At 41.0% G+C, this 26,016-nt stretch overlaps 1 protein-coding gene across 1 annotated transcript in view; it reads left to right on the top strand.

The window, feature by feature from the left end:
* Nucleotides 1-25,480, top strand: part of tspan15 (tetraspanin 15) — a 121,746-nt gene extending 96,266 nt beyond the window's left edge. Inside the window, exon 8 of the mRNA XM_059947293.1 lies at nt 24,520-25,480. Within this exon, the coding sequence (XP_059803276.1) occupies nt 24,520-24,696 (177 nt within the window). The 3' untranslated portion in view covers nt 24,697-25,480. The remainder of the gene's footprint in view (nt 1-24,519) is intronic.
* The last annotated feature ends 536 nt before the right edge of the window (nt 25,481-26,016 follow it).

The following is a 26,016-nucleotide window of genomic DNA, read 5'->3' as shown; positions in this document are numbered from 1 at the left end:
ATACCTTATTTACCACCCTATCCCACTTTCGAGGAGTGATGGCCTTGTACACCAAATGCTTCTGTACCTCAGTACTCCTAAGAGTTTTGCCATTCACTGTATACTTTTCTCTTACCTTTGATCTTCCAAAGAGTATCATTATGTTTTGTAACTTTAAACTAAGTGAAGATGGGGTCCAAAATATGGGTGTGTCTTCACCTTTACTTTTAGCAAGGTGTGCACTTATCACGTGGTAGCATGATAATATATAGTTAATATTCTACTTGTAAGTAATTGTTTAAATGAATATATATAAATATAAGTGTATAAGTATACATATTATATACACACTCACACTCAAACATTATTGAAACATTAAAAACACGACAAGTATCATCTCACGCTTACTGGGATTAAACTCCATCTGCCCTTTTTTTGCCCATATTTCCAAATGTTTTATATTCCGCTGTATCCCTTGACAACTGAACTTACTATTCAGAACTCCACTCATTTTGTGTAATCTACAAATTTACTAATAGTGTACTTACATTTTTATCCAAACCATTTGTACAAGTATGTGTATCATAAACAACAGAGATCTTAGCAATGATCCTTGTCGCTGGCCAATGGTGATAATAATACTACCTTCAACATTGCAGTCTATCTTCTATGGCCAAGCCAATTTTGAATCCAATGTATCAAGGCTCTATAGATCCTTGTGCCTTAATCTTCTGGGTCATCCAACCATGAGGGGCCTTTTTCAATGTTTTGCTATAGTCCACACGGACAACATTCTCTGTCTTATCCAGTCATTATTCAGTGTCATCACCTATTCAAACAGTTCAATCAAGTTTCTAAGACATGAACTCCCCTGGTTAAAACCATGCAGACCAATAAGCCTATGCTTTTCTAGATGTGAGTAAATCTTACTCATAAGAACCTTCTCCAATAATTTCCCTACCATTGATGAAAGGCTCATTGGCCTATAATTTCCTGTTTTGCCCCTATTATTCTTATTAAACAAAGGTACAATACTGGCTATTCTAAAGTCCTCACGTACAAAACCCTCAGCAATCTCTTCTTTTGTTTCTCTGAATAACCAGGGATAGGCAAATCATCAAACATGACTCTCCACAAGCAAAGCCATCCTCCAAATCAGATTCTGTTAGTTAATAGTCGATTGGCTAACAGCAGCTAATAAAAATAAGTTAGGGTCAAGTGGAGCAGCAATTTTTTTAATCCTTTGTCCTTGATTCAGTGTCGACAGGATTGTAGTCAGGGAACCTGGCTGTTTCCCTAATAACCATACATGTTGGAAGTGCACATAGGTGCAGTTCCTGACAGACTGGGAACTGGAGATACCCAGGATCATGCAGAAAACTGAAGGATGTTTGCGAAGAAAAAGAATTTCAGAATGTAGATTGTATACATTTCTCTGACATTAAATGTACCTATTGATTCATAGATGAGACTTTAACTGAGGTGGTTACATCCAACGTACAGGCTTCAGATATATGGGTAACTACAGGGGAAAGGGAATAGGGATTCAGAGCAGGGTTTGTCTGTGGCTATTCCCCTCACTAACAGGGGGATACTGTTGAAAGGAATATTCTTTCTGGGGGCTGCCAGCAGTAGACTGGCTCTGAGGCTCCAAGGGGAAGGGTGCAATCAGATAGGGCAAGAGTTATAGAAGACTCCATAGTATAGATTTCGTGGATAGGATGGTGCATTGCCTTCTGGGTCCAAGGTCAAAGATATCTCTGAGTGGGTGCATAAAATTCTAGTGGGGTGGGGGTGAACAGCCAGAGGTCTTTGTCCATGTTTGTACAAATGATATACTGTATTTAGAACAAGGGATGAGTCCTGCAGAATGAGTATAGGGAGTTAAGTAAGACATTAAAATATAGGATCTCAAGCATAGTGATCACTGAATTTCTCTGCATGCCATATGTTGGTGAGTCCAGGAATAGTGAGGTAGACTGGATGAATGTGTGGCTGAAGAGCTAGTGTAGGGAGCAGAGATTCAGGTTCTTGGATCACTGATCTCTTCTGGGGTAGATACATCCTGTACATTCGAACCACGGGGGGAAACAAATATCCTAGCGGGGAAATTTCCCAATGGCGTTGGTTGTCAGGGGCTGGGACTCGAAGGAGGTCAGTGAGGTACAGGGTTATTTGCAACGACTAAAGCATGCAAGGCTAGGAAAAGCCATATTTACAGCAGATAGGACCACTGCTTTAAATTGCATTAGTTTCAATGCACATAGACTAACAGGTAAAGTGGATGAACTGAGTGCGTGGTATGCCTCATTGAACTAGGATATTCTGGCAGTAATGTTAATGTGACTGACAGAAGAGCAGGACTGGCAGCTTAGTGTTTTGGGATAATGATGCTAGTGTTTTGGGATAACTTCAGCAGTGCTTAGATCAGCTCACAAGGCCATTTGGGTAGAAGTAAGAAAGGGATGCTCACCTTAGTAGGACTATATTATAGACTCTGCCAGTAGTCATTTGGAAACTGTGGAACAGATGTGTCAAAAGTTTGCGCTGAGTTATAAGAATAGCAAAATAATGCTAGCAGGAGATTTCAAATTTCCTGGTATTGACTGAAATTGACCCAAAATGCAAAGGGCCTTGATGGAGCAGCATTTCTACAGAGTGTCCAAGACTGTTTCTTCACACTATTTGCTAGAAGAACCTATTTGGAGAAAAAAGGAGCAATACTCTTAGGGGATCAGGTGGGCCAAGTAGCTGAAGTAGCACTGGGGAGTACTTTGGTTCCAGTGACCACTATTCTGTTAGTTTTAAAATTGTTATGGAAAAAGATAGAATAGGTACACAGGTTAAATTACTGAACTGGAATAGGACCCATTTTGAGGGCATTAAGCAGGATATAGCTAGGATCAATTGGGTGACTCTATTTAAAGGCAAAGAAACAGCTGAAGTGGGAGGCTTTTAAAAGGATCATATCAAGAGTCCAGAGAGAGCATATTCTTGCTATGGTGAAGGGTAAACATACCAACTTCAGGGAATCCTGGCTAACGGGAGATATCAAGGCTCTGGTAACAAAAGAGGTGGAAGCATAGATCATGTTTAGACACTGGGAGCAAATGAATCCCTTGACAAATATGAAAAATTTTAGACCAGGCTTACAGTAACTCAGCAAAACTGGCAGCATCTATGGAGAAGAATAAAGAGTCACCATTTCTGGAGGACCTCGTCCTGGTAAAGGGTCTCAGTCCAAAATGTTGACTCTTTATTCTTCTCCATAGATGCTGCCTGACCTGCTGAGTTCCTCCAGCATTTTGTGTGTTACTCTGGATTTCCAGCATCTGCAGAATCTCGTGTTTATGAAATTACACACAAGTCTCTTGATATCTTCCTGTCAGCTCATATTCCCATCCAGCTTTTGCATTTTCTGTAAACATGGAGATAATACATTTAATTCTGCCAGTAAAATAATTCATATTTATTGTGAATATCTGGGATTAAGTACCAATTCCTGCAGTACCTCACTAATCACTAGCTAATCACAGAGAAGGACCTGCTTACCCTACTCTTTTCTACTAACCAGTTCTCTGGCTGTGTCAGTATACTATCTCCAGTTTCATGTGCTTTAAAGGCAACACAAGTGAATCCACAGATGCTGGAAATAAATAAATAAACACAAAAACACAAAAGGAGTCCTGATGAAGGGTTTTGGCCCGAAACGTCGTCACTACCATAGATGCTGTCTGGTCTGCTGAGTTCTGCCAGCATTTTGTGTTTTTTTTATTCATGTGCTTTAATTTTGATCACTTACCTCTTCATTAGTAAGGGTAATAATCCATCATTTGCAGTACTGTGCAGTTCTGGTTACCACAGAATAGGAGGGATGTGATTAAACCAGAAAGGTGCAGAAAAAATTTGAATTGGGGGATTTGAGTAATCAAGTCCAAGATTGGATGGGCTAGGAATGAAGGAAGTTGAGAGGTGACACATTAGGGGTATATAAATTGTAAGAGGCAGAAATAGGATACATAGCCAATGCAACACAAAATGCTGGAGGAACTCAGCAGATCAGGCAGCATCTATTGAAATGAACAAATAATCGACGTTTCAGACCGAGACCCTTCTTCAGAACTGGAAAGGAAGGGGGAAGATGCCAGAATAAAACAGGTGGTGGGGGAGATGGGAAGGAGGCTAGCTAGAAATAGGTACATTGCCAGTGTCTGTTTTCCATTTCAAAAGCTAGAGAGCATCAGTTTAAGGTGAGATGGCAGAGATTAAAACCTATCTAAGGGGTAAATTCTTCTTACAAAGAGTAGTTGGTATCTGAAATGAGCTACCAGAGATATGGTGCAGGCATTATGACTGGTACTTAAATGCACAAAACATAGAGGGAAATAAAATTAATTCAGGGCAGTAGGATTAGTATAGATAGGCATGATGATCAGACATATACTGTGGTCTAAAGGGTCTGTGTCTACATTGTACAGGCCTATGACTGTAAGAACCCTTTGCTCCAGCCCCAACTTTACTCTATCTCTGAACTGTCGTATTCCTCTAGCAGCCCCCACCTCCCTAAAGCTTCTAGATTTTGTTTGAACACTCCTTAAAATCTACATCATTCACAAAGTTATGTTATTGTCTGCTCCTTTAGCTTAGTGTCATATTTTTGCCTGATTACAATCTTGGGAAATATTGTGGAATGTTTTAATGCATTGAATGTATACAAATCTGGGCTGTTACTTAAACGTGTAGACAGAAAGTTGGACAGTTCCCCTAATGAGCCTGTTGATTTCTCAGCCCAGTCTCCCTGTTAGATTGTAGTTTCCTCCCTAAGCTATTGCATGGTTTTAATGTTTTCCAAGATTGTTTTTAAACACATGAGGTCTACAAGTTAATCTCTAAAAGGCTATTACACATGTAGAAACAGGAAGCCCGTTAGATTGTAGTTTCGTCCTTAAGATATTATATGGTTTTAATATTTTCCAAGATTTTTTAAACACATGAGGTCTACAAGTTAATCTCTAAAAGGCTATTACACAAGATGTAGAAACAGGAAGCCATCTTCCCTTCAGGTAGTCTTTACCATTCATTAAGATCAGTGCCATTTCCCAGCATTGTCATCCATATCTCTTAATTTCCTTAATGTCCATAAATCTATTCATATTTCCTTACAATATTCAGTAGATCGTCTATACTACCTCACGAAGCAATCCTAATTCCTCAAGTTTTTTCTGTGATCTATTCTCCATACATCCTTATTTGTTCTACAATTTGCCTACATAGGGCCAATATACAATTAGCCAATTAATCAACACATCTTTGGGGTGTGGAAGGAAACTAGAGGGTGGGACCTTCGTTGTTTAGTGTTGGCCATAGATATTGCATCCTAGTTGTCTATATGATAGGCAAGCCAGGCAGTACGATATGGAGAGCGAGCTCCCCACCCTCCTCAAAAGGAACATCAGTAGCCAATACATTTTGGCATCAGCTGCGTCATAGGAGTTACCAGTCAGCATTGAACTCAATTTAGGACTGCCTTAAGGATTTTTCTTTGGGTTTTACTCCTGAAGCCTTCCCCATGAGTGGGGATAGTCACAAGGCAACAGGGGTCTGAGGTCAGAGTCTTCCTTCTCCTTGATGTGCTGCCAACCACAGCTGACAGGTCCCATCTGCCCAGAGCAACTGGTTTTAAGACGCCAGTAACCAGCCTCTGTCCCTTCTCCTGTCAGTGGAAATGGTTAAGCTGAGCTTAGTAGCTAAGCCATATGTGAAGACCAGAAGTAGGTCTTGGTTGTCAAAGCCTATTTAATAAGTATGCCTTTGGAAGAATTTAATAGGTAATGGGACCTTATTCCCACTACTGCTTATATGCCCCCCTCCCTCCCCACCCCAGCTGTAACAACTTTAAGGAACCTAGTACAGAGTACCCCTGTGGCCATTTCCCTTAATTATAAGTATACCACTTTGGATACCATTTGGGGACAACCTACAAGCGGGAAGCCGCAGAGAACAGGCTTCTGGCACTGAGTCTGGCTCTGTGGCTCAGAAGGGAAGGGGAAGAAGAGGTGCACAGTGGTGACAGGGGATTCCACAGTTAGGGAAGCAGACAGGAGATTGTGTATCTTGTGTCCCAGGTACCAATGTCAGGGATGTCTTAGATTGGGGCCATGGCATTCTAAATAAGGGAGGGTGAGCAGTCAGAAATCGTGGCACATATTGGTACCAATGACATGCTGTAGGTAGGAAATCCTGAAGAGAGAATATACGGAGTTTGGTAGAAAATTGAAAAGCAGGACTTGCAGAGTAGTAATCTCTGGATTGCTGTCTATGCTATGCACCAGTGAGGGTAAGAATAGGATGATTTGGCTGAAGGGTGCAAGGGCAGTGTTTCAGGTTTCTGGATCATTGGAATCTCTTCTGGAGAAGGTATGATCAGTACAGAAAGGATGGTTTATATCTGAATTCAAAGGAGACCAATATCCTTGCAGGCAGTTTTTCTAGAATTGTTGGAGAGTTTTCAAAATTAATATGGCCGGGGAATGGCGAGTGGAGTGATAGGGCTGAGGATGGGACAATTGGTATACAATGAGATGCAGTGTGTAGTGACTGTGAGCAAGGACAGGCTGATGATCAGGCAAAACTCTAGTCAGTGGGATGAGTTGAAGTGTAACATGGGTGGAAAATTGAAAAGGTGATGAATACAGCTCTGAGGGTGTTATGTTTGAAAGCACACAGTATATGGAAGAAGGTAGATGACCTTGTAGTGCAGTTAGAGATTGGCAAGTATGATATTGTGGGCATCTCTGAGACCTGGCTATAAAAAGATCATCTAAGGATCAAAAGGACAGGCAGGTAGGCAGAGAGAGTGAGTGGCCCTAAATTGGGTATTGTGTAATAAACCAGATTTCATTAGGGAGCTTAAGGCAAAGGAACCCTAAGGAGGGTACAGTGATCATAATATGCTGGAATTCACCATGCAGTTTCAGAGGTAGAAGATAAATTAAGATGTATCAGTATTACAGTGGAGTAAAGGGAATTACAGAGGCATGAAAGACAAGCTGGAAGAGGACACTAGGCAGGGATGACAGCAGAACAACAATGGTTGGAGTTTCTTTTAGCAATTCGGAAGGCATAGAATACAGTAGATATATCCTAAAGATGAAGAAGTATTCTCAAGGAAAGATGAGGCACCTATAGCTGACAATAGAAGTCAAAGACAGCAAAACAGCAGAATAGAGGGCATATAATATAGCCAAAATTAGTGGGAAGTTAGCGGTTTGGGAAGTTTTTTAAAAAATCAACAGAAAGCAGCTTAAAAGGCCATAAGGAGAGAAAAGATGAGATTTGAAGGAAAGCTAGCCAATAAAATAAAAGAGCATACCAATTTTTTTTCAGATTAGATAAAGAGGAAAGGTGAATTAAGAGTGGATATGGGACCACAGGAAGATGCATTGGAGAGCTAGTATGGGGGACCAAGAAATGGAATCTTGTCCTCACACATCACCCCACTGGCCTCCACATCCAGTACATAATTCTCCACAACTTCCACCATCTCCAATGGATCCAACCACCAAGCACATATTTCCCTCTCCCCCAATACCCACTTTCTGCAGGGATCACTCCCTACACAACTACCTTGTCCACTCGTCCTCCCCACTGATTTCCCTCTGGTACTTACTGTTACAAGCAGAACAAATGCCACACCTGTTCCTGTCTGCTCCCTCACTGCCATTCAAGGCCCCAAACACCCCTTCCAGATGAGGCAGCATTTCACCTGTGAGTCAGTTGGGGTTATCTATTGTATTGGGTGCTCCTGGTGTGGCCTCCTGTATATCGGTGAGACTTGTTGTAGATTGGAAGACCACTTCACTAAGCACCTATGCGCTGTCCACCTGAAAAAGCAAAATCTCCTGGTGGCTACCCATTTCAACTCTACTTCCCATTTCCTGTTCTGACATGTCACTCCATGGCTTCCTCTACTGCTGCAATAAGGCCACACTCATGTTGGAGGAGAAACACTTTATATTCCGTCTGGGTAGCCTCCAACCTGATGGCAAGAACATCGATTTCTCAATTTTCTGGTAATAACCCCCCCCCCCCCACTTCACCATTACCCATTCTCATTTCCCTCTCTCACCTTCTTACCTGCCCATCACCTCCCTCAGTTGCTCCTCCCCTTCCCTTCACCCTCTCCTATCAGATTCTTCCTTCTCCAGTCATTTATCTCTTTCACCAATCAACTTCCCAACTGCTTACTACACCCCTCCTCGTCTCCGAGTTTCACCTGTCGCTTACCACCTTGCACTTCTTCTTCCCATTCTCCCCCACTTTACTCTGACCTCATCTTTTTTTCAGTCCTGATGAAGTGTCTTGGCCGGAAATGTTGACTGTTTACTCTTTTACATAGGTGTTGCCTGGCCTGCTGAGTTCATCCAGCATTTTGTGTGTGTTATAGGCCAGTTAGCTTGACTTCTGTGGTTGCGATGAGTTTGGAATCCATTATTAAGGTTGACGTTTCAGGGTACTTGGAGGCACACAATAAAATAGACCAAAGTCAGCATGGTTTCCTTAAGGGGAAATCTTGTCTGATAAATCTTTTGGATTCCTTCAAGGATATAACAGGCAGAATAAACAAAGGGGAGTTAGTGGATGTTGTTTTCTTGGATTTTCAGAAGGCCTTTGAGAACGTGCTGCACATGAGACTGCTTAACAAGAAAAGAGCCCTTGGTATTATAGGAAAAATAATATCATGGATAGAAGATTAGCTGACTAGCAGAAGCCAAATGGTAGGAATAAACAAGGCCTTGTCTGGTTGGATGCTAGTGACTATTGCTATACAGCAGGGGTCAGTGTTGGGACTGCTATTTGTTATATGTCAATGATTTGGATGAAGGAATTAATTGCTTTCTGGAATTAATGGTTACTTCTGTGGATGATACAGAACTGTGCAAAAGTCTTAGGCACATGTTAAAAAATCTGTAAAGCAAAGATGCTTTCAAAAATAATTAAATGTTTCTAAATATTAAAAAAAAACTATAAAAAGCAGAAACAGTAGAAAGAAGTAACTAAATCAAATTAATATTTGGTGTGACCACCTTTAAAATTGTAGCAATACCCTCTTAGGTACACTGTTGAGCGGTTTTATAAGAAAATTGGCTGGTAGGTTTTTCCAAGCATCTTGCAGTTCTTCTGCACATCTTGGTTGTCTCATTTGCTTCTGTCCCTCCATGTAATCCCAGACAGCCTTGCTGATATTGCGAAAAGGGCTCTGTTGAGGCCATATCATCTGAAACCATATAAAAATCTAGGGTGTACAAATCAGTACTGTGTACAAAGATAGGTGGAGGGGCAGATAGTGTTGAGGAAGCAGGAGTCTGCAGAAGGACTTAGGTAGTATAGGAGAATGGGCAAAGAATTGGCAGATGGAATATAGGGAAGTGTATGGTCATGAACTTTGGTAGAAGGAATAAAGGCATAGACTATTTTTTTAAATGGGAAGAAAATTAAAAAATCGGAGGTGTAAAGGGACTTGGGAGTCGTTGTGCAGGATTCCCTATAGGTTAATTTGCAGGTTGAGTTTATGGTAACGAAGGCAAATGCAATGTTAACATTCATTTCAAGAGGACAAGAATATAAAAGCAAGGATATAATGCTGAAACTTCAGAAGGCATTGGTCAGATTGCACTTGGAGTACTGTGAGTAGTTTTGGGCCCTTTACCTAAGAAAAGATATGCTGGCATTGAAGAAGGTCCAGAGGAGATTCACGAGAATTAGTCCAGGAATGAAAAGGTTAACATATGAGAAGCATTTGATGGTTCTGGGCCTGTACTCACTGGAGTTCAAAATAATGAAAGGGGGTTCTTATTAAAATCTATCAAATATTGAAAAGTCTAGATAAAGTGGATGAGAGGAGAAAGTTTTATATAGTGGGTGAGTCTAGGACCCAGAGGGCACAGCCTCAGACTAATGCAACATCCATTTAGAGCAGAGATGAGGAGGAATATTTTTAGCCAGAGGTAGTGAATCTGTGGAATTCATTGCTGCAGATGGTTGTGGAGACCAAGTCATTGGGCATATTTGAAGTGTAGGTTGATAGATTCATGATTAATCAGGGCATCAAAGGTTATGAGAAGAAGGCAGAAGAATGGAATTGAGAGGGACAGTAAATTGGCCATAATGAAATGGCAGAGCAAACCTGACAGGCTGAATGGCCTAATTCTGCTCCTATGTCTTATGGACCTATGGACTAACATGTGGAGGAAACCAATATGATAAAAGGAAGAACCTGCAAACTCCACATAGTCAGCATTGGAAGTCAGGAATGAACATGAGACACCAGAGCTGTGGGAGTGCACCTGTACTGTTATTATGCCACTTATGGATGTGCATTTCCAATGAATGCAATGACTGAATGAGCCTCCACAGTCCTCTGGAAAATTTCAAAGATTTCTCAATGAAGATATTTCTTTCATCTGGTCCTAAATGGCTTGCCCCTTATTCTGAAACTGTATACTGCCTAGTCAGGGTAAACATGTTTCTTCTATCTAGCCAGTCAAGCTTTTTAACCACTTTGAACATTTTGATCAGATCTCTTTTCATTCATCTAAACTCTAAAATATGCAGGCCACTCCCCTTTTTAATGCACCAAACCACTCTTCCAGGAGCCTGTTGTGAATCTTCCCTGTACTCCCTCCACTGCATCTGTGCACAACATTTTCATTTTAATTTATTTTGTTTTATTTATTCATTTACGGAATGTGAGCATTGCCAGCTAAGCCAACATTTATTGCCCATCCCTAGTTGCCCTTGAGAAGGTAGTGATGAGCTGCCTTCTTGAACCACTACAGTGAGGTCCAGGTGTATGAATACCCACAGTGCTGTTAGGGAGGGAATTCCATGATTTTGACCAGTGATATGTTTCCAAGTCAGGATGGTGAGTGACTTGGAGAGGGATTTCCAAGTGGTGGTGTTCCCAGGTATCTGCTGTTCTTGTCCTTCCAGATGGTGGTGGTCATGGGGCTGGAGGGTGCTGCCTTAGGAACTTTGGTGTTGTTGCAGTGCATCTTGTAAATAGTACACACTGCTATACTGGGGCAATCTCACCAAAGCCCTGATTAAATTTCAATAAAATTTCCTTATATCATATCCTCTCTTACTATTTGCCTTGCTACATTTGCAAGCTGGCCTTCAGTGATTCGTGTACAAGGATACCTAGCTTCCTTTGAGCATCAACATTAACTACTGCCTCACCATTTAACAAGTTCTCTGCTTTTAAACTATGTGTACCATAAGAGATAACACTTTCACCACATTAAATTCTATCTGCCATCTTCTTGCCCACACATTTAGGCACCCAAATTCCATTGAAGCTTGTTTACATCTTTCTTTCTACATAGAATCCTAGTCAATTTGGCATCATCGGTAAAATTGTAAATATATTTTATCCCTGCAAACAATTTGTTGACATAGGTTGTGAAAAGCTGAGGCCCAAGCACCAATTCATGTGGTACATCACTGGTGACAGTCTACAATCCTGAGAGAGACGCATTTAATTCTATGTTTTGCCATCTGTCTGGTAAACAATTCTTAATGTGTAGCAATACTTTACCCCAATTGGGTCATTCCTAAAATCCAAATATACCACATTCATTAATTTCCTCCTTATTTATTCTGCTAGTCATACCTCCAAAGAATATCGAAAGATCAGTCAAATGCGATTTCAGTTCATAAATGGATGTTAAGTTTGCTAAATTCTACTCTTATTACATATTTCATTATAGATTTTGCACCATTTTCCCCAATACTGAGGTTCTCCATTTCTCACCATCCCACCCCTCCTCCCACCTTTTCTCAAGCAGTGGGATCATATTTGATATCAAGTAAACCATAGGAACATTTTCAGAACCTACAAAATCTTGGAAGGTGATATACAGTACATTCCCCATCTCTAAAGCTATTTTGGAATGCAAATAATCAGGTTGTTGGGATATCACTGTTATTTGGTTAATACTAAGTTATTCATCCTGACTAGATCTTTGATTTTCTAATATATGTGGCAGGTTTTGTCGAGTCTTTTCAATGAAGTTAGACAAAAGTAATTGCTTATTTCTTCTATTTTCTTATTCTTTATAAATCCTCTTCTCTCTCTCTGTAAGGGGCCCACACTTGCAGCTCGTTCCACATACTCACTGCTCTCTGCATTGCAAAGGTAGTCTCTCAGGTCCTTTTTACATCTTTATGTTCTCTCCATGAACCTCGTTCCCCTCGTTTTGGACTCTCCTACCCTGAGTAAAAGACTGTTACTGTCCTCTGTATCCATGCATCTCATAACCTTAAACATTCCCTTAAGGTTGGCCCTCATTCTCCCAAGTTCCAAGGAATAAATTCTAGCCTAGCCAACTTTTCCCTAAAGCTCAGGCCCTCTAAACCAGGGAACATCCTCATTAATTGATGCGGAGAAATTACTTTAGTCAGAGAGTGGTAAATCTATGGAATTTCTTGCCACAAGCAGCTGTGGAGGCCAAGTCATTGGGTGCATTTAAGGCAGAGATAGATAGGTTCTTGATTAGCCAGGGCATCAAAGGGTATGGGGAGAAGGCAGGGGAGTGGGGATGACTGGAAGAATTGGATCAGCTCATGACCGAATGGCAGAGCAGACCCGATGGGCCAAATGGCTTACTTCTGCACCGATATCTTATGGTCTTAAAAATTCCTGTACTCTTTCTGGTTTAACCACATCTGTCCTATAACTGGGTGACCAAATCTGTACATGGTACTCTTTAAGCACGGCCTCACCAACAATTTATACAACAGCAATATCGGGTCTTAGCTCAAAACATCAACTGTTTATTCAATTCCATAGATGCTGCCTAACTTGCTGAGTTCCTCCAGCATTTTGAGTGCATAGTTTTAGATTTACAGCATTTGCAGAATTTCTCGTGTTTATAATGTTCCAATTCCTATACTCTGCCCTGTCTGCTGAAGGCCAGTGGGCTAAATGTCTTTTTCAGCACTCTACCTGTGAGGTCACTTACAAAGAACTATGCACTTGTTTTCCTGTCTCTACTGCATGACATTCCCTAATGCCTCTCATTCATAATATAAATTCACATTGGTTTGACTTTCTAAGATGCATCACCTCACACCTCATTGAATTCACATGCCAGTCCTCAGCCCACTGTCCTAGCTGGTCAATATTCCCTTGTCCCTATGTCATCCCCAGACTTACTGATCAAGCCTTGTGCATTCAGATCCAAATCACTTATATAAAGATGAATAACAAGGGTCCCAATATTAACCCCTGCAGCACACCACTAGTCACAGGATTCCATTCTGAGAAAAACTTTCATCTACCACCCTTAGCTTCCTACCTTCGAGCCAATTTTGAATTCACCTAACCATCTCTCCCTGGATTCATGCGACTTAACCTTCCAGTCCAGCCTACCATGCAGGATCTTGTCAAAGGCCTTATTCAAGTCAAAATAGATAACATCCAATGCCATATCCCCATTTTCCTTTTTGGTTACCTCTACAAAAACACTAACAAATTCATCAAGCATGACTTCCCCCACACAAAGCCACGATCACTCCCCTGATCAGACTCTCTCAATCCTGTAGATCCTGTCCCTCAGAAATCCCTCCAGTAACCACCCCACCACTGATGTCAGGCTGACCATCCTGTAGTTCCGTGGCTTGTCCCTTCTTAAACAAGGGAGCAATATTGGTCACCTTACAGTCTTCGGAAACTTCAACATTGCTTAACAATGAAACAATTGTCTTTGGCCTCACTGGTCTCCTGCAAGCTCTGATGCACATGGTCAGGCTCGAGATTTATCAACCTTAAAACATTGTAAGGCTGCAGAGACCTTCTTCCTGGTAAAATGAATGTCCTCCAAACCATCGCACTTGTTTCCCTTATCTCTTGAGCAATCTTGATTTTCTCCTCAATAAACACCAAGGGGAAATATTCATTAAAGATCCCTCCCATCTCCAGCAGCCCAAGACACAGGGGGCCCTGCTGATCTCCGAGGGGAACTACTCTCTCCCTAGCCACCCCTTTACTCTTAATATAACTAAGAAATACTAGGAATTTTCCTTAACCTTACCTACCAGATCAACTCATGTTCCTCTTTGTTCTCTTGATTTCCCTCAAAGTGTATTCTTAATCTTTTTATAGTGATTGAGGGATTCATTCATCCCCGACACACCCTAAACCCTGAATCAGAATCAGGCTTAATATCACTGGCATTACAATTTAAAAACTGTAAATTACACTGAAATATATATATAATTTTAAAGTACAAAACGAGAGCAAAAAAAAGAAAAAAAAGTGAGATGACGTATGTGGGTTAATTGTCCATTCAGAAATCTGATGGCGATGGGGAAGAAGCTGTTTCTAAAACATTGAATGTGTACCTCTTCCATGATGATAGCAATGAGAAGAGGGTATGTGCTGGGTGATGGGGGTCCTTAATGAAGGATGCCACATTTTTGAGGCATCACCTTTTGAAGATATTTTCGATGCTGGGTATGTTCTTTGCCATGATGGAGCTGGCTGAAGCTTTTTCAGCTCCTGTGCAGTCACTCCTCCATACCAGATGGTGATGCTTTCCACGGTACATCTGTAGAAATTTGCAAGAGTGTTTGGTGACGTACCAAGCCTCCTCAAATTCCTAATGAAATATAGCCACTGTTGTGCCTTCTTTTAATTGCATCAATATATTGGGCCCAAGATAGATCTTCAGAGATGTTGATACCAGGAACTTGAAACTGCTCACCCTTTCCACCGCTGATCACCTCATTGAGGACTGGTGGGTGTTCCTCAACTTCTCCTTCCTGAAGTCCACAATTACTTGGTCTTCCTGATGTTGAGTGCAAGGTTGTTGTTTTGTTGTTTTGACATTACTCAACTAGCTGATCCATTTCACTCCTGTGCACCTCCTTGTAACCTCTTCATATCCTGCCAACAGTAGTTGTATCATGGGCAAATTTATCAATGTTTTTGCTGTGCCTAGTGTTACGTACCCCATAACGGGTTAAAAAGAACCAGCAGAAATGGACACACCTGGAGTTGGAGTCTTCCGTTATAAACTCTGTTTTATTAATAACTACATGTTAAAGTAATATAAAACAAAATAAGGCAGACAGATTAGCAGAGTATATGCATATATGTGTGTAAATGAAGTTCCCAAGCTTCTCCCAGCTCAGGTGATTAAGATGATACAGTCTTGGGGTGGTATGGTAAGTAGTCAGTTCATTTCTGGAATTAGAGTTGGAGAGAGAGAGAGAGAGATTTTTTTCTTCCCAGTGCCAATGAATCATCCATGTCATCCTCCTGGTTGAATCTTCCAAAACTTACAGTCACCAACTGTGACCACAAAAAGAGGATGCCATTTTCACGTAGCACCACTTTCAAACCAGACAAGGGTTAAACACTTCGATAGTGTTCCACTGGTCACCTCTTTGTCCACACTGTGAGCAAAAACCCCACCTTTGTCGTGGGCACTCAAAGCTCAACCAGTGTCTTCCTTGATATCTGGCGTGCCTGATTACAAAGCCAACTGACCTTGTATATATCTCACAAGTGCTAAGCACGAACTGTCCATCATATAGTTCCGCCTTTCAGTTTCCAAGGCAACTCACAGACTTTTATGTTGCTCTCTTCCCTGTAATAGCCCACATGCTGTTCACTCCCTCGCTCTATCTCATTTTAAAGGAACAGTCCACTTAGAATAATCTTTCAGATCTCATCACACTAGCCGCACAGTTGTGGATGTAAAGAGAGTAGAGCAGTGGGCTAAGCACACACCCCTGAGGCGTACTAGTGTTGACTGTTCCAGTTGCAGAGGGAGGTACAGAGGCCCAGGTTTTGGAGCTTGTTCATTAGGTCTGAGAGTACTATGGTGTTGAACACTAAGCTGTAATTAATAAACAGCAGCCTGTCACGTATTGCTATTATCAGGTGATCTTAGGCCAAGTGGAGAGCCAATGAGGTTGCATTCACTATAGGCCTATTGTGGTGAAAGGCAAATTGAAGTGGATCCAAGTGCTTCCTTAGGCAGGAATCGATTCTGGCCATAACAAACCTCTCAAAGCACTTTATCATACTAAATGAGAGTGTACTGAAACGATAGTCATTGAGGGAGCTCACCCTGCTCTTCTTGGGCACTGGTATGATTGTCACCCTTTTGAAACAGGTGCAGCAGTGAGAGATTGAAGATGTCCTAGAACACTCCAGCCAGTTGCTTGGCACAGGTTTTCAGTGCTCTACCAAGTACACCATCAGGGCCTGATGCCCCAATCAGTGTTTGCATCCTTCTTTTTCTTCACCAGAGCCTCAGTATCGCTTGCCATCTAGGGTTGACAGGTTTACCCTTCACCCTAACAGGAATACGTTGCTCCTGGATACTTGCTATCACATATTTAAAAGCCTTTCCATCTGCCATTTGTTCCTTTTCTTTGAAACAATCTCACCCTATTGACTTCTGTTAGGTGCTGTCCAATAACCCTAAAATCAGAACTGGTCCAATTTAGGAACCCAACCCATAAACCTGACCTAACCTTTTCCATCACTATCTTAAACTAACAGAATTATGGTCAATGGAGCTGAAGTCCTCCCTGACTGCGGCCTCGGTTACTTGCCTTGTCTCACTTCCTCATGGGAGGTCTAGTATTGTACCCTACCAACTCGGGCCTTAATAATATTGACTGAGGAAACTTTTCTGAATACATTTCACAAAATCCACCCCATCTAAACCCCTAACACTCTGGGCAGTTTAACCTCAAGCATAAAAATAAATGCAGTTTAACTGAGCAATCCTTTCACTGCCTTTACTGTGAACCAGTTTAACCTGATTAATACACTCCTTGGTCACCTTATTAGGTACCTCATACCAAATAAAGTGGCCACTGAGTGCACTCTTGGTGGTCTTCTTCAAGGTTCGACATTTTGTGGGTTCAGAGATACTCTCCTGCACGCCCTTGTTGTAATGTGTGGTTATTTGTCGCTTCCAGTCATCTTGAACTAGTCTGACCATTCTCCTCTGACCTCGCTCACTAACAAGGCATTTTCTCCCAGAGAACTACCACACACTGGATGGTCTTCTGTTTCTCACTCCAAATTCTAGAGACTGTGTGAAAATCCCAGGAGATAAGTAGTTTGTGATATACTCAAACCACCCTGTCGGTTATCAACAAATCATTCCACTGTCAAAGTCACATTTTTGCCCCATTCTGATGCTTGATCTGAACAATAGCTGAACCTCTTCTTCTTCTTCTTCTTCCATTTTTGGCAGTTTAGACACATCTAGGTGTATTACTGCCCTCCGCAGAATGTATAATTAGTTACAGAGTTTCAAGAAACTAGAATTCTTGAGTATACACTAGTCGCACGTAGAAACAGGATAATAAGCTTTTCAATCAGATGGTGGTTCTCTTGGTGGCCAAAGAAAGATTTAACAGGAAAACAAAATACATTTAAGCCAGACAGCCTCTTGAACAATATGCTTCTCTCAATTTTATATCGATTACAACTCAGCAAAACATGCTGAACTGTCTCTGGACTACCACAATCACATAATCCAGTAGGATGTCTTTCTATTATCTTTAAGTAATAGTTCAGCCCACAATGCCCCAACCTAAGTCTGGTTAATTTTAAATCGTAGAGATACTGTGAAGAGTAACAGTCTGAGACCTTTTTTTAAATTAGTGGGTGACTAGAAAAGAAATGCCTTCCCTTTAATTCATTTTTCTAATCCTCCTGCCATTGCTTCTCTATACCTTTTTTTAATCTTACTTCTCAATTCTGCTCTGCCTAAGGATATTCTAATTCCTACTTGCCCGCTCTGTAAGGAAGACTTTGCAATGCCATCCACAATTTCATTTACCTCCACCCCAGCACACCCAGGTATCCATGTAAATCTGACTTCACAACCCATCTTCCCTACTCTAAACAAAACTAAGAGAATCTCAATAACACCGTCAGGACGAGCTTTCAATTTATTCCCTTTTATAGCCTCTAAGGCAGCAGCAGAATCCGAACAGATGATGACCCTGCATGGTCGAGAGTCTTCTATCCGCCATAAGGCCCAGAGGATTGCTAATAATTCTGTTGCAAAGACAGAAACACCATCTGAAACCCGGTGACCAATCTCAACTCCAAGTTGAGACACGTACATCCCAAATCCTGCCTTACTGCTCTCTGGGTCCACTGAGCCTTCTGTAAAAATCTTCAGATTAGATCCCTATTTATTATATAAACATTCATTTATGATCGCTGTTGAAATTGCTCTGCTTCCTTGAAGCTGAAAAAGGAGAAATAGGTCTACTTCTGGTCCTGGCAAAAGCCAAAAAGGAATGGGTGGCAAGCAAATTTGGTCAGTTATGTCTTCCTCAATCAGTTTCAATTTCACAGCCCAGATATTAACCAAATCTAAAACTGGGTATCTTTTAATTTCACTTTGGCGCTCTGATGTCTCCTGCAAAAGACATTTTGATGGACAGCTGTGATTGAAGCTATTTAGTTTTGCCCAATACTGCAGGCCCAACTTAACTCGAGCTGAACCTCTTGACCATGTCTGCATGTTTTTATGCATTGAGTTGCCACCACATGATTGGCTGGTTAGGTATTTACATTGAGGTCTACAGGTGTACCTAATAAAGTGGCCAGAGTAGATTCGCTCTCACTGCCTACTGCTTTATCCCATGATGTGCTCCTGCTCTGGGTTCCAAACCCCTGCCAGTCTAGTTTAAGCCCTCCCATGTTCATTTTTACTTACCTATAAAAGCTCTTAAAGTCTACTTTTATAGTTCTCACCACTCTGCCCTCATTTCTATCTTCCTATTCTCAATCATCAACTTTATAAGACTCAATAGTATCTTTAATTTCTCCCATCAGTCATGAATGAATCAATTTTGCTTTTAGGTTTTTGTGACTTAAAGAATTTCTTTTATATCTTGGGCATTATTTTTTGAATGCCAACCATTGAAGGTTATAACATTGAATACGCAATATCTTCTCCTAGTGATCCACAGCCAATTCTTTTTTCAAGTGAATTTATTATCAAAGTACCATATACAACACTGAGATTAATTTTCTTAAGGGCATATTCAATAAATCCAATAACCGTAATAGAATCAATGAAAGACTATACCAAATAAGGTGGTAATCAGTGTGCAAAAGACAACAAACTGTGTAAATACAAAAAGAAAAAATAATAAATAAGCAAGAAGTATCAAGAACATGAGATGAAGAGTCCTTGAAAGTGAGTGATGAGACAAGTGAAGTTGAGTGTTGGTTTAAGAGCCTGATGGTTAAGTGTTAATAACTGTTTCTGAACCTGGTGGTGTGAGTCCTGAGGCTCCTGTAGCTTCTTCCTGATGGCAGCCGAGAGAAGAAAGCATGACCTGGGTCACTTCCTGTGTTTAAATTAAAGACACTAATTTCACATTTAGTTTTAAAGTGATATAGTTCAATGTCAATTTCTATTTCATTATGGTTACTTTTCCTCCATAGCCCATTAACAGCAAGAATATCAATTAATTTTTCCTAACTGCACAAAATGAAAGGCAAAATAACTTTTTCCCTAATTGGGTCATCAATACATTGATCCAGAAAAGCATTTCATATACATTTCAGGAATTCATCTTCCAGTTTATTGTATCAAAATATATTCATCCATCACTATGGAACATTATTGAACATTGTGGAATATCTATTTTCCAGCAATGGTCACCTTGTATCCCTGATTCCATACTGACACTGAGATCAGCTGTTAATTCATTTACCTTAGAAACATAGAAAACCTACAGCACAATACAGGCCTTTCGGCCCACCTTAGAACTCCCCCCCCCCCATAGCTCTCTATTTTTCTAAGCTCCATGTATCCATCCAGGAGTCTCTTAAAGAACCCTATCATTTTCGCTTCCACCACCACTGCCAGCAGACCATTCCATGCACTCACCACTCTGCATAAAAAAACTACTCCTGACATCTCCTCTGTACCTACTTCCAAGCACCTTAAAACTATGCCCTTTCGTGCTAGCCATTTCAGCCCTGGGAAAAAGCCTCTGACTAGCCACACGATCAATGCCTTGTTGCAAATGCTTTCAGCATTCAGGCATGGCACCTTTAAATTCTGCACTTTGACTTTATTTACTCTCACTTACCATTTTTCCAATTCTCCACAGCATTTCTTCAGTAACATCTTTGACTCAGGCACCAGGAAGGCAACATACCAAGCTGGAATCATATCTAGAGCTATAAAAATATTTGCCTGCTTCCCAGCTATAGAAACCCTATATCAGTCAGCTAAGACCCGTCTCACTAATAACTTATAAAACGATAAACTATAAGCATCTTATACCAATTAACTTATACCGGCATTGTATGGTCAGACCAAAAGCCAGTGCAGTCTTGCGATTTTCCCACAGATTTTATTCTCTCAAGATAATTGCACTCCAAGGATGGAAGAAAACAAACTAAACCATAGTTTCTGAGCCTTCCATATTAATTTCCAAGCAGCACTGGGGAGTGATGTTAGCTGACATCACTTAATCTGAGTTGAAAGATTTCCATAATATACAATTGCAGTGGGTCCTCCCTTAGCTCTGTATTTATTTAACCAAAATTGAAACATTCAAATCCAGAAGGACACCTTTAGCACTCACTAGATTTGATTACTAAATTGAATTTAAGAACAATTAAAGATAAAATTGAATACACTTCCCATTTACTCACCAAAACCCAAATTCTAAGAAGAGCTGCAATCTGGGGATTACTGTACATAAACCATAAGTAGTATCTGTTTATTGGGTCCTTCCTGATGTATTACTAATTACAGTAGTAGCTCTCACTGCATAATTGTAAATCAGCTGTTGCTGATTACTCATTATCACATAAGCAATCACCTTTCATTATCAGGTCGGCCCTTTTATATCGTTCATACATTTCATTTAGTTGCTTGTAGATAAGACCATAAGACACAGGAGCTGAATTAGGCCATCTGGCACATTGAGTCTGCTCTGCCATTCAATCATGATGATCCTTTTTACTTCTCTCCCTCAACCCCAGTTCCTGGCCTTCTCCCCGTAACCTTTGATGCCATGTCCAATCAAAAAGCTATCAATCTTTGCCTTAAATACACCCAACGATCTGGCCTCCACAGCTGCATGTGGCAACAAATTCCACAAATTTTCCACCCTTTGGCTAAAGAAATTTCTCTGCATCTCTGTTTTGAAAGTATGCCCCTCTATCCTGAGGCTGTGCCCTCTTGTCCTAGACTCTCCCACCATGGGAAAAATCCTTTCCACATCTACTCTGTCTAGGCCTTTCAACATTCAAAAGGTTTTAATAAGATCCCCCCCCCCCCCAACCATCTTTCTAAGTTTCAGTGAGTACAGACCAGGAGTCATCAAATGTTCCTTGTACGATAACCCTTTCATTGCTGGAATCATCCTTGTGAACCTCCTCTGAACCCTCTCCAATGTCAGCACATTTCTTCTAAGATGAGGGGCCCAAAACTGCTCACAATGCTCAGGGTGAGGCCTCACCAGTGCCTTATAAAGCCTCAGCATCACATCCTTGCTTTTGTATTCTAGACCTCCTGAAACGAATGCTAACATGGCATTTACCTTCCAAACCACTGACTCAACCTGCAACTTGACCTTTAGGGTGTTCTGCACAAGGACTCCCAAGTCCCTTTGCATCTCAGATTTTTGGATCTTCTCCCTGTTTAGAAAATAGTCCACACATTTATTTCTACTACCAAAGTGCATGACCAAGCATTTTCCAACATTGTATATCATTTGCCACTTTCTTCCTCATTCTCCTAATTGGTCTAAATCCTTCTGCATCCTACCTGTTGCCTCAATACTACCAGCCCCTCCACCAATCTTCGTATCATCTGCAAACTTGGCAACAAAGCCATCTATTCCATCATCTAAATCATTGATATACAGCATTAAAAGCAGCGGTCCCAACACCGACCCCTGCGGAACACCACTAGTCACTGGCAGCCTACCGCAAAAGGATTCTTTCATTCCCTGATGCTACCTCCTACCTATCAGCCAATGCTCTAACCATGTTAGTAACTTTCCTGTAATACCATGGGCTCTTAATTTGGTAAGCGGCCTCATGTGCAGCACCTTGTCAAAGGCCTTCTGAAAATCCAAATATACTGTACGATGTCCACTGCATCCCCTTTATCTATCCTACTTGTAATCTCCTCAAAGAATTTCAACAGATTCATCAGGCAGGGTTTTCCCTGAAGGAAGCCATGTAGAATTTGTACTATCTTGTCCTGTGTCACCAAGTACTCCATCACCTCATCCTTAACAATTCACTCTAACATCTTCCCAACCACTGAGGTCAGGCTAACTGGTCAATAATATCCTTTCTGCTGCCTTCCTCCTTTTTAAAGAGTGGAGTGACATTTGTAATTTTCCAGTTGGAGACCATGCCAGAGACCAATGATTTTTGAAAGATCATTTCTAATGCCACCATAATCTCTAACACTACCATTTTCAGAACCCTAGGGTGCATTTCCTTATGTACCTTTAGGTCTTTCAGCTTTTTGAGCACCATCTCTCTTGTAATAGTACTGCACCCACTTCTCTTACTTCACACACTACATCAGGCATACTACTAGTGTCTTCCACAGTGAAAACTGATGCAAAATAGTCATTTAGTTCATCAGCCATCTCCTTGTCCCCCATTATTATTTCTCCTGCCTCATTTTCTAGCGGTCCTATATCTACTCTCATTTCTCTTTTATTTTTAACATACTTGAAAAAACTTTTACTCTTTCCTTTGGTAATATTTGCTAGCTTGCTTTCATATTTCATCTTTTCGCTTCTAATGATTTTGTTAGTTGCTCTCTGTAGGCTTTTAAAAACTTCCCAGTCCTCTATCTTCCCACTAATTTTTGCTTTGTTGTATGCACTTCCTTCTGTTTTTACAATGGCTTTGACTTCCCTTGTCAGCCGTGGTTGTACTACTTTCCATTTGAGTATTTCTTCATTTTTGGAATATATATATGCTGCACCTTTCTCATTTTTCCCAAAACACACATCATTGCTGCTCTGCTGACATCCCTGCCAGTAGTTCCTTCCAATTTACTTTGGCCAACTCCTCTCTCATACCGCTGTAATTTCCCTTACTCCACTGAAATACTGCCACATCAGACTACTTTCTCCCTCTCAAATGTCAAGGTTAACTCAATCATATTGTGATCACTGGTTCCTAAGGGTTCTTTTACCTTAAGCTCTTTAATCACCTCCATTTCATTATATAACACTCAATCCAGTATAGCTGATCCCCAAGTGGGCTCTAAAAAGCTATCTCTTAGGCATTCAACAAACTCACTCTCTTGAGATCCATTACCAACCTGATTTTCCCAATTGACTTGCATGTAAAAATCTCCCATGACTACAATAACATTGCCTTTTTGACACACCTTTTCTATTTCCCGTGTAATCTATGGTCCACTTCCCCGCCACAAATAGGGGACCTGTATATAACTGCCATCAATGTCCTTTTACACTTGCAGTTTCTTAACTCAACCCACAAGCATTCAACATCTTCTGATCATATGTCACATCTTTCTACTGATTTGATGCCATTTTTTACCAATAGACCCACACCACCCCCTCTGCCTACCTTCCTATCCCTGCGATATAAAGTGCAATCTTGGACATTCAGCTCCCAACTACACCATCCTTCAGTCATGATTCAGTGATGGCTACAACAACATACCTGGCGATTTGTAACAGTGCAGTGCAACAAGATCATCCACCTTATTTCTTATGTTATGCACATTTAGATACAACACCTTGAGTACTGGATTTGCTATCCTTTCTGACTCTGCATCCCTAATGTTTTAATAGTCAGCCTGTTGGCTGCAACTAAATGCCATCACCTGCCTGCCCTTCCTGATAGTCTGATGCTATCTTTACTTATTTACCATCTGTCCTATCCTGGGTCCCTTCACCCTGGTTCCCACCCCCCCCCCCCGCCAAATTAGTTTAAACCCTCTGCAACAGCTCTAACCAACCTGCCCACAAGAATATTGCTTCCCTCGGGTTTAGCTGCAACCCGCTTTTGAACAGGTTATACCTCCCCCAAAAGAGATCCCAGTGATCCAAGAACCTGAAGCCCTACCCCCTGCACCAGCTTCTCAGCCTCGCATTTATCTGCCAGATCATCCTGCTTCTACCCGCACTGGCATGTGGCACAGGCAGCAACCCACAAATTACTGCCTGGAAGGTCCTGCTTCTCAGGTGGAAGCACTTGTTAGAAGTTGTAGGAATTTCAATCAATTTTCGACTCTGCCTCTTGTAAGAACGCTGAGACAAATGGTCTTTTTACACCAGCTCCTTGCATACACTGGTGAAACCACCTTCAACTATAGCTATACTGGGACTGGAGTTATCTGTCTAGCTCAAAAAAGCAGGAAAAACTTGTGAGCGGGGGCAGAATAGGGTGTAAAACATAAAGTCAGAACATCATTGCCACCTTTCACTCACTTCTTTTTGTTCTCTGCCATTTTGCAGTTTTTGGGGGTTCTGATAACTTGGCTGTACACCACCCGGCTGGAGGACATCATCTATGAGCATGATACAATGGATGTTGGTCTGATGACCGGACGGTCTTTTGGACCTCAGAGAGCAGATGTCACATCAGGAACAGGATGCTGTTGGTGCTTACCTAATCTTGATACTGTTGCATAAAATTTTTCAAGGGTTCTGATAATCTTAAACCTGAGAGAGGAAGAGGGAGAGACTGCAACACCAAGTTCCAAATACTGTCATATAGCTCAGGGGTGTAAAGAAAATCAATTTCCGAACATTGCAGCATGTTTGAGCCCAGGGAAGATGAGGAATAATTTTCAGAGATGGTACATCCACAACTAAAATTGTTAAGACGTCACTCAAATGTTCACATTTTAGTATATCAGCATTTTTGCTGTCTTAATTGATACCTTCCTTCATTACTTTTTTTTTACACAATCTTGTTCTTATTGCTATGATGCCTATTGCATTGGGATTTCCTCATAATTTGATGTTAGAACCAGCATATTTCCTTGTTATCCTGTGACTTGGTGTTTGCTGCCCCTCTTCAGTAGCTTGGTTCACCTCGCCCCTCCATTCCACCACAAAGTGATACTAAACATTTCAGAAATTAACACAACATGAGGAAGAAATTACTTCATTAAATTTTGGCCAGGAATGAACTGTAGATAGGGGCTATCCTTGGTATTGATTAGACTTATGTTTACAAAAATGGCCAAATTACGTCCATTCCTCCCATTACAACCAACTTCTACCCTGTAGTTCTGGATGTTAGGCTGTAATACACATAATGCAGTGAAGACCCTGTTAGGGAGTCTGTGATTTTTGTTTTTGGCTTCAAATTAATATGTGTACAATTGATTTTTGAAAAAGAATAAATGAGTGATTTTGCAAACATGATTTTGTATTGATCACTAGAAGCACAAAACACAGTTACTTTATTTGCTTTAAATTGAATGACAATTTCCCAGAATGTACAGTTGGTGGGAGCACATACAGGTTCACATTAAATAAGGACTGTCAGGGCAAATGCAGAAGTTGAAAATTTGATTGCCTCCTACTATTGTTTGTCCCCAGTTCCAGAACTGATTTAACAAAGTAGCCAAGAGTACTATTTAAAATGGAGTGTTTACATTGCCTTGAATCTACCAATATCCCATGCCCATTCACCTTGTCCTCAAGGTGTTAAAAACATTTTGTTTTTGACTCACAGAGTCAAACAGCATGAAAACCAGCCCTTTGCCCAAGATGTCCATGGCAACTCTGTTGCCTACAGAGCTAGTTCCATCTATGGTCCCACGTTTGGACCATAGCCCTCTAAACCACTCCCATCCATGTGCATATCCAGATGGCATTTAAATGCTACTAATATGCCCACCTCAACCAGCATTTCTGGCAACTCATTTCAAATACACATCACCTCTTGAGTGAAGATGCTGCCCTTGATGCCCACTTCAAATCTCTCAGCTCTGATCTTAA

The sequence above is a fragment of the Hypanus sabinus genome, chromosome 22 (genome assembly GCF_030144855.1).
Source record: "Hypanus sabinus isolate sHypSab1 chromosome 22, sHypSab1.hap1, whole genome shotgun sequence".
NCBI lineage: Eukaryota > Metazoa > Chordata > Chondrichthyes > Myliobatiformes > Dasyatidae > Hypanus > Hypanus sabinus.
Note: the sequence above shows the minus strand (reverse complement) of the source record. Positions and strands in the feature narration are given on the sequence as shown.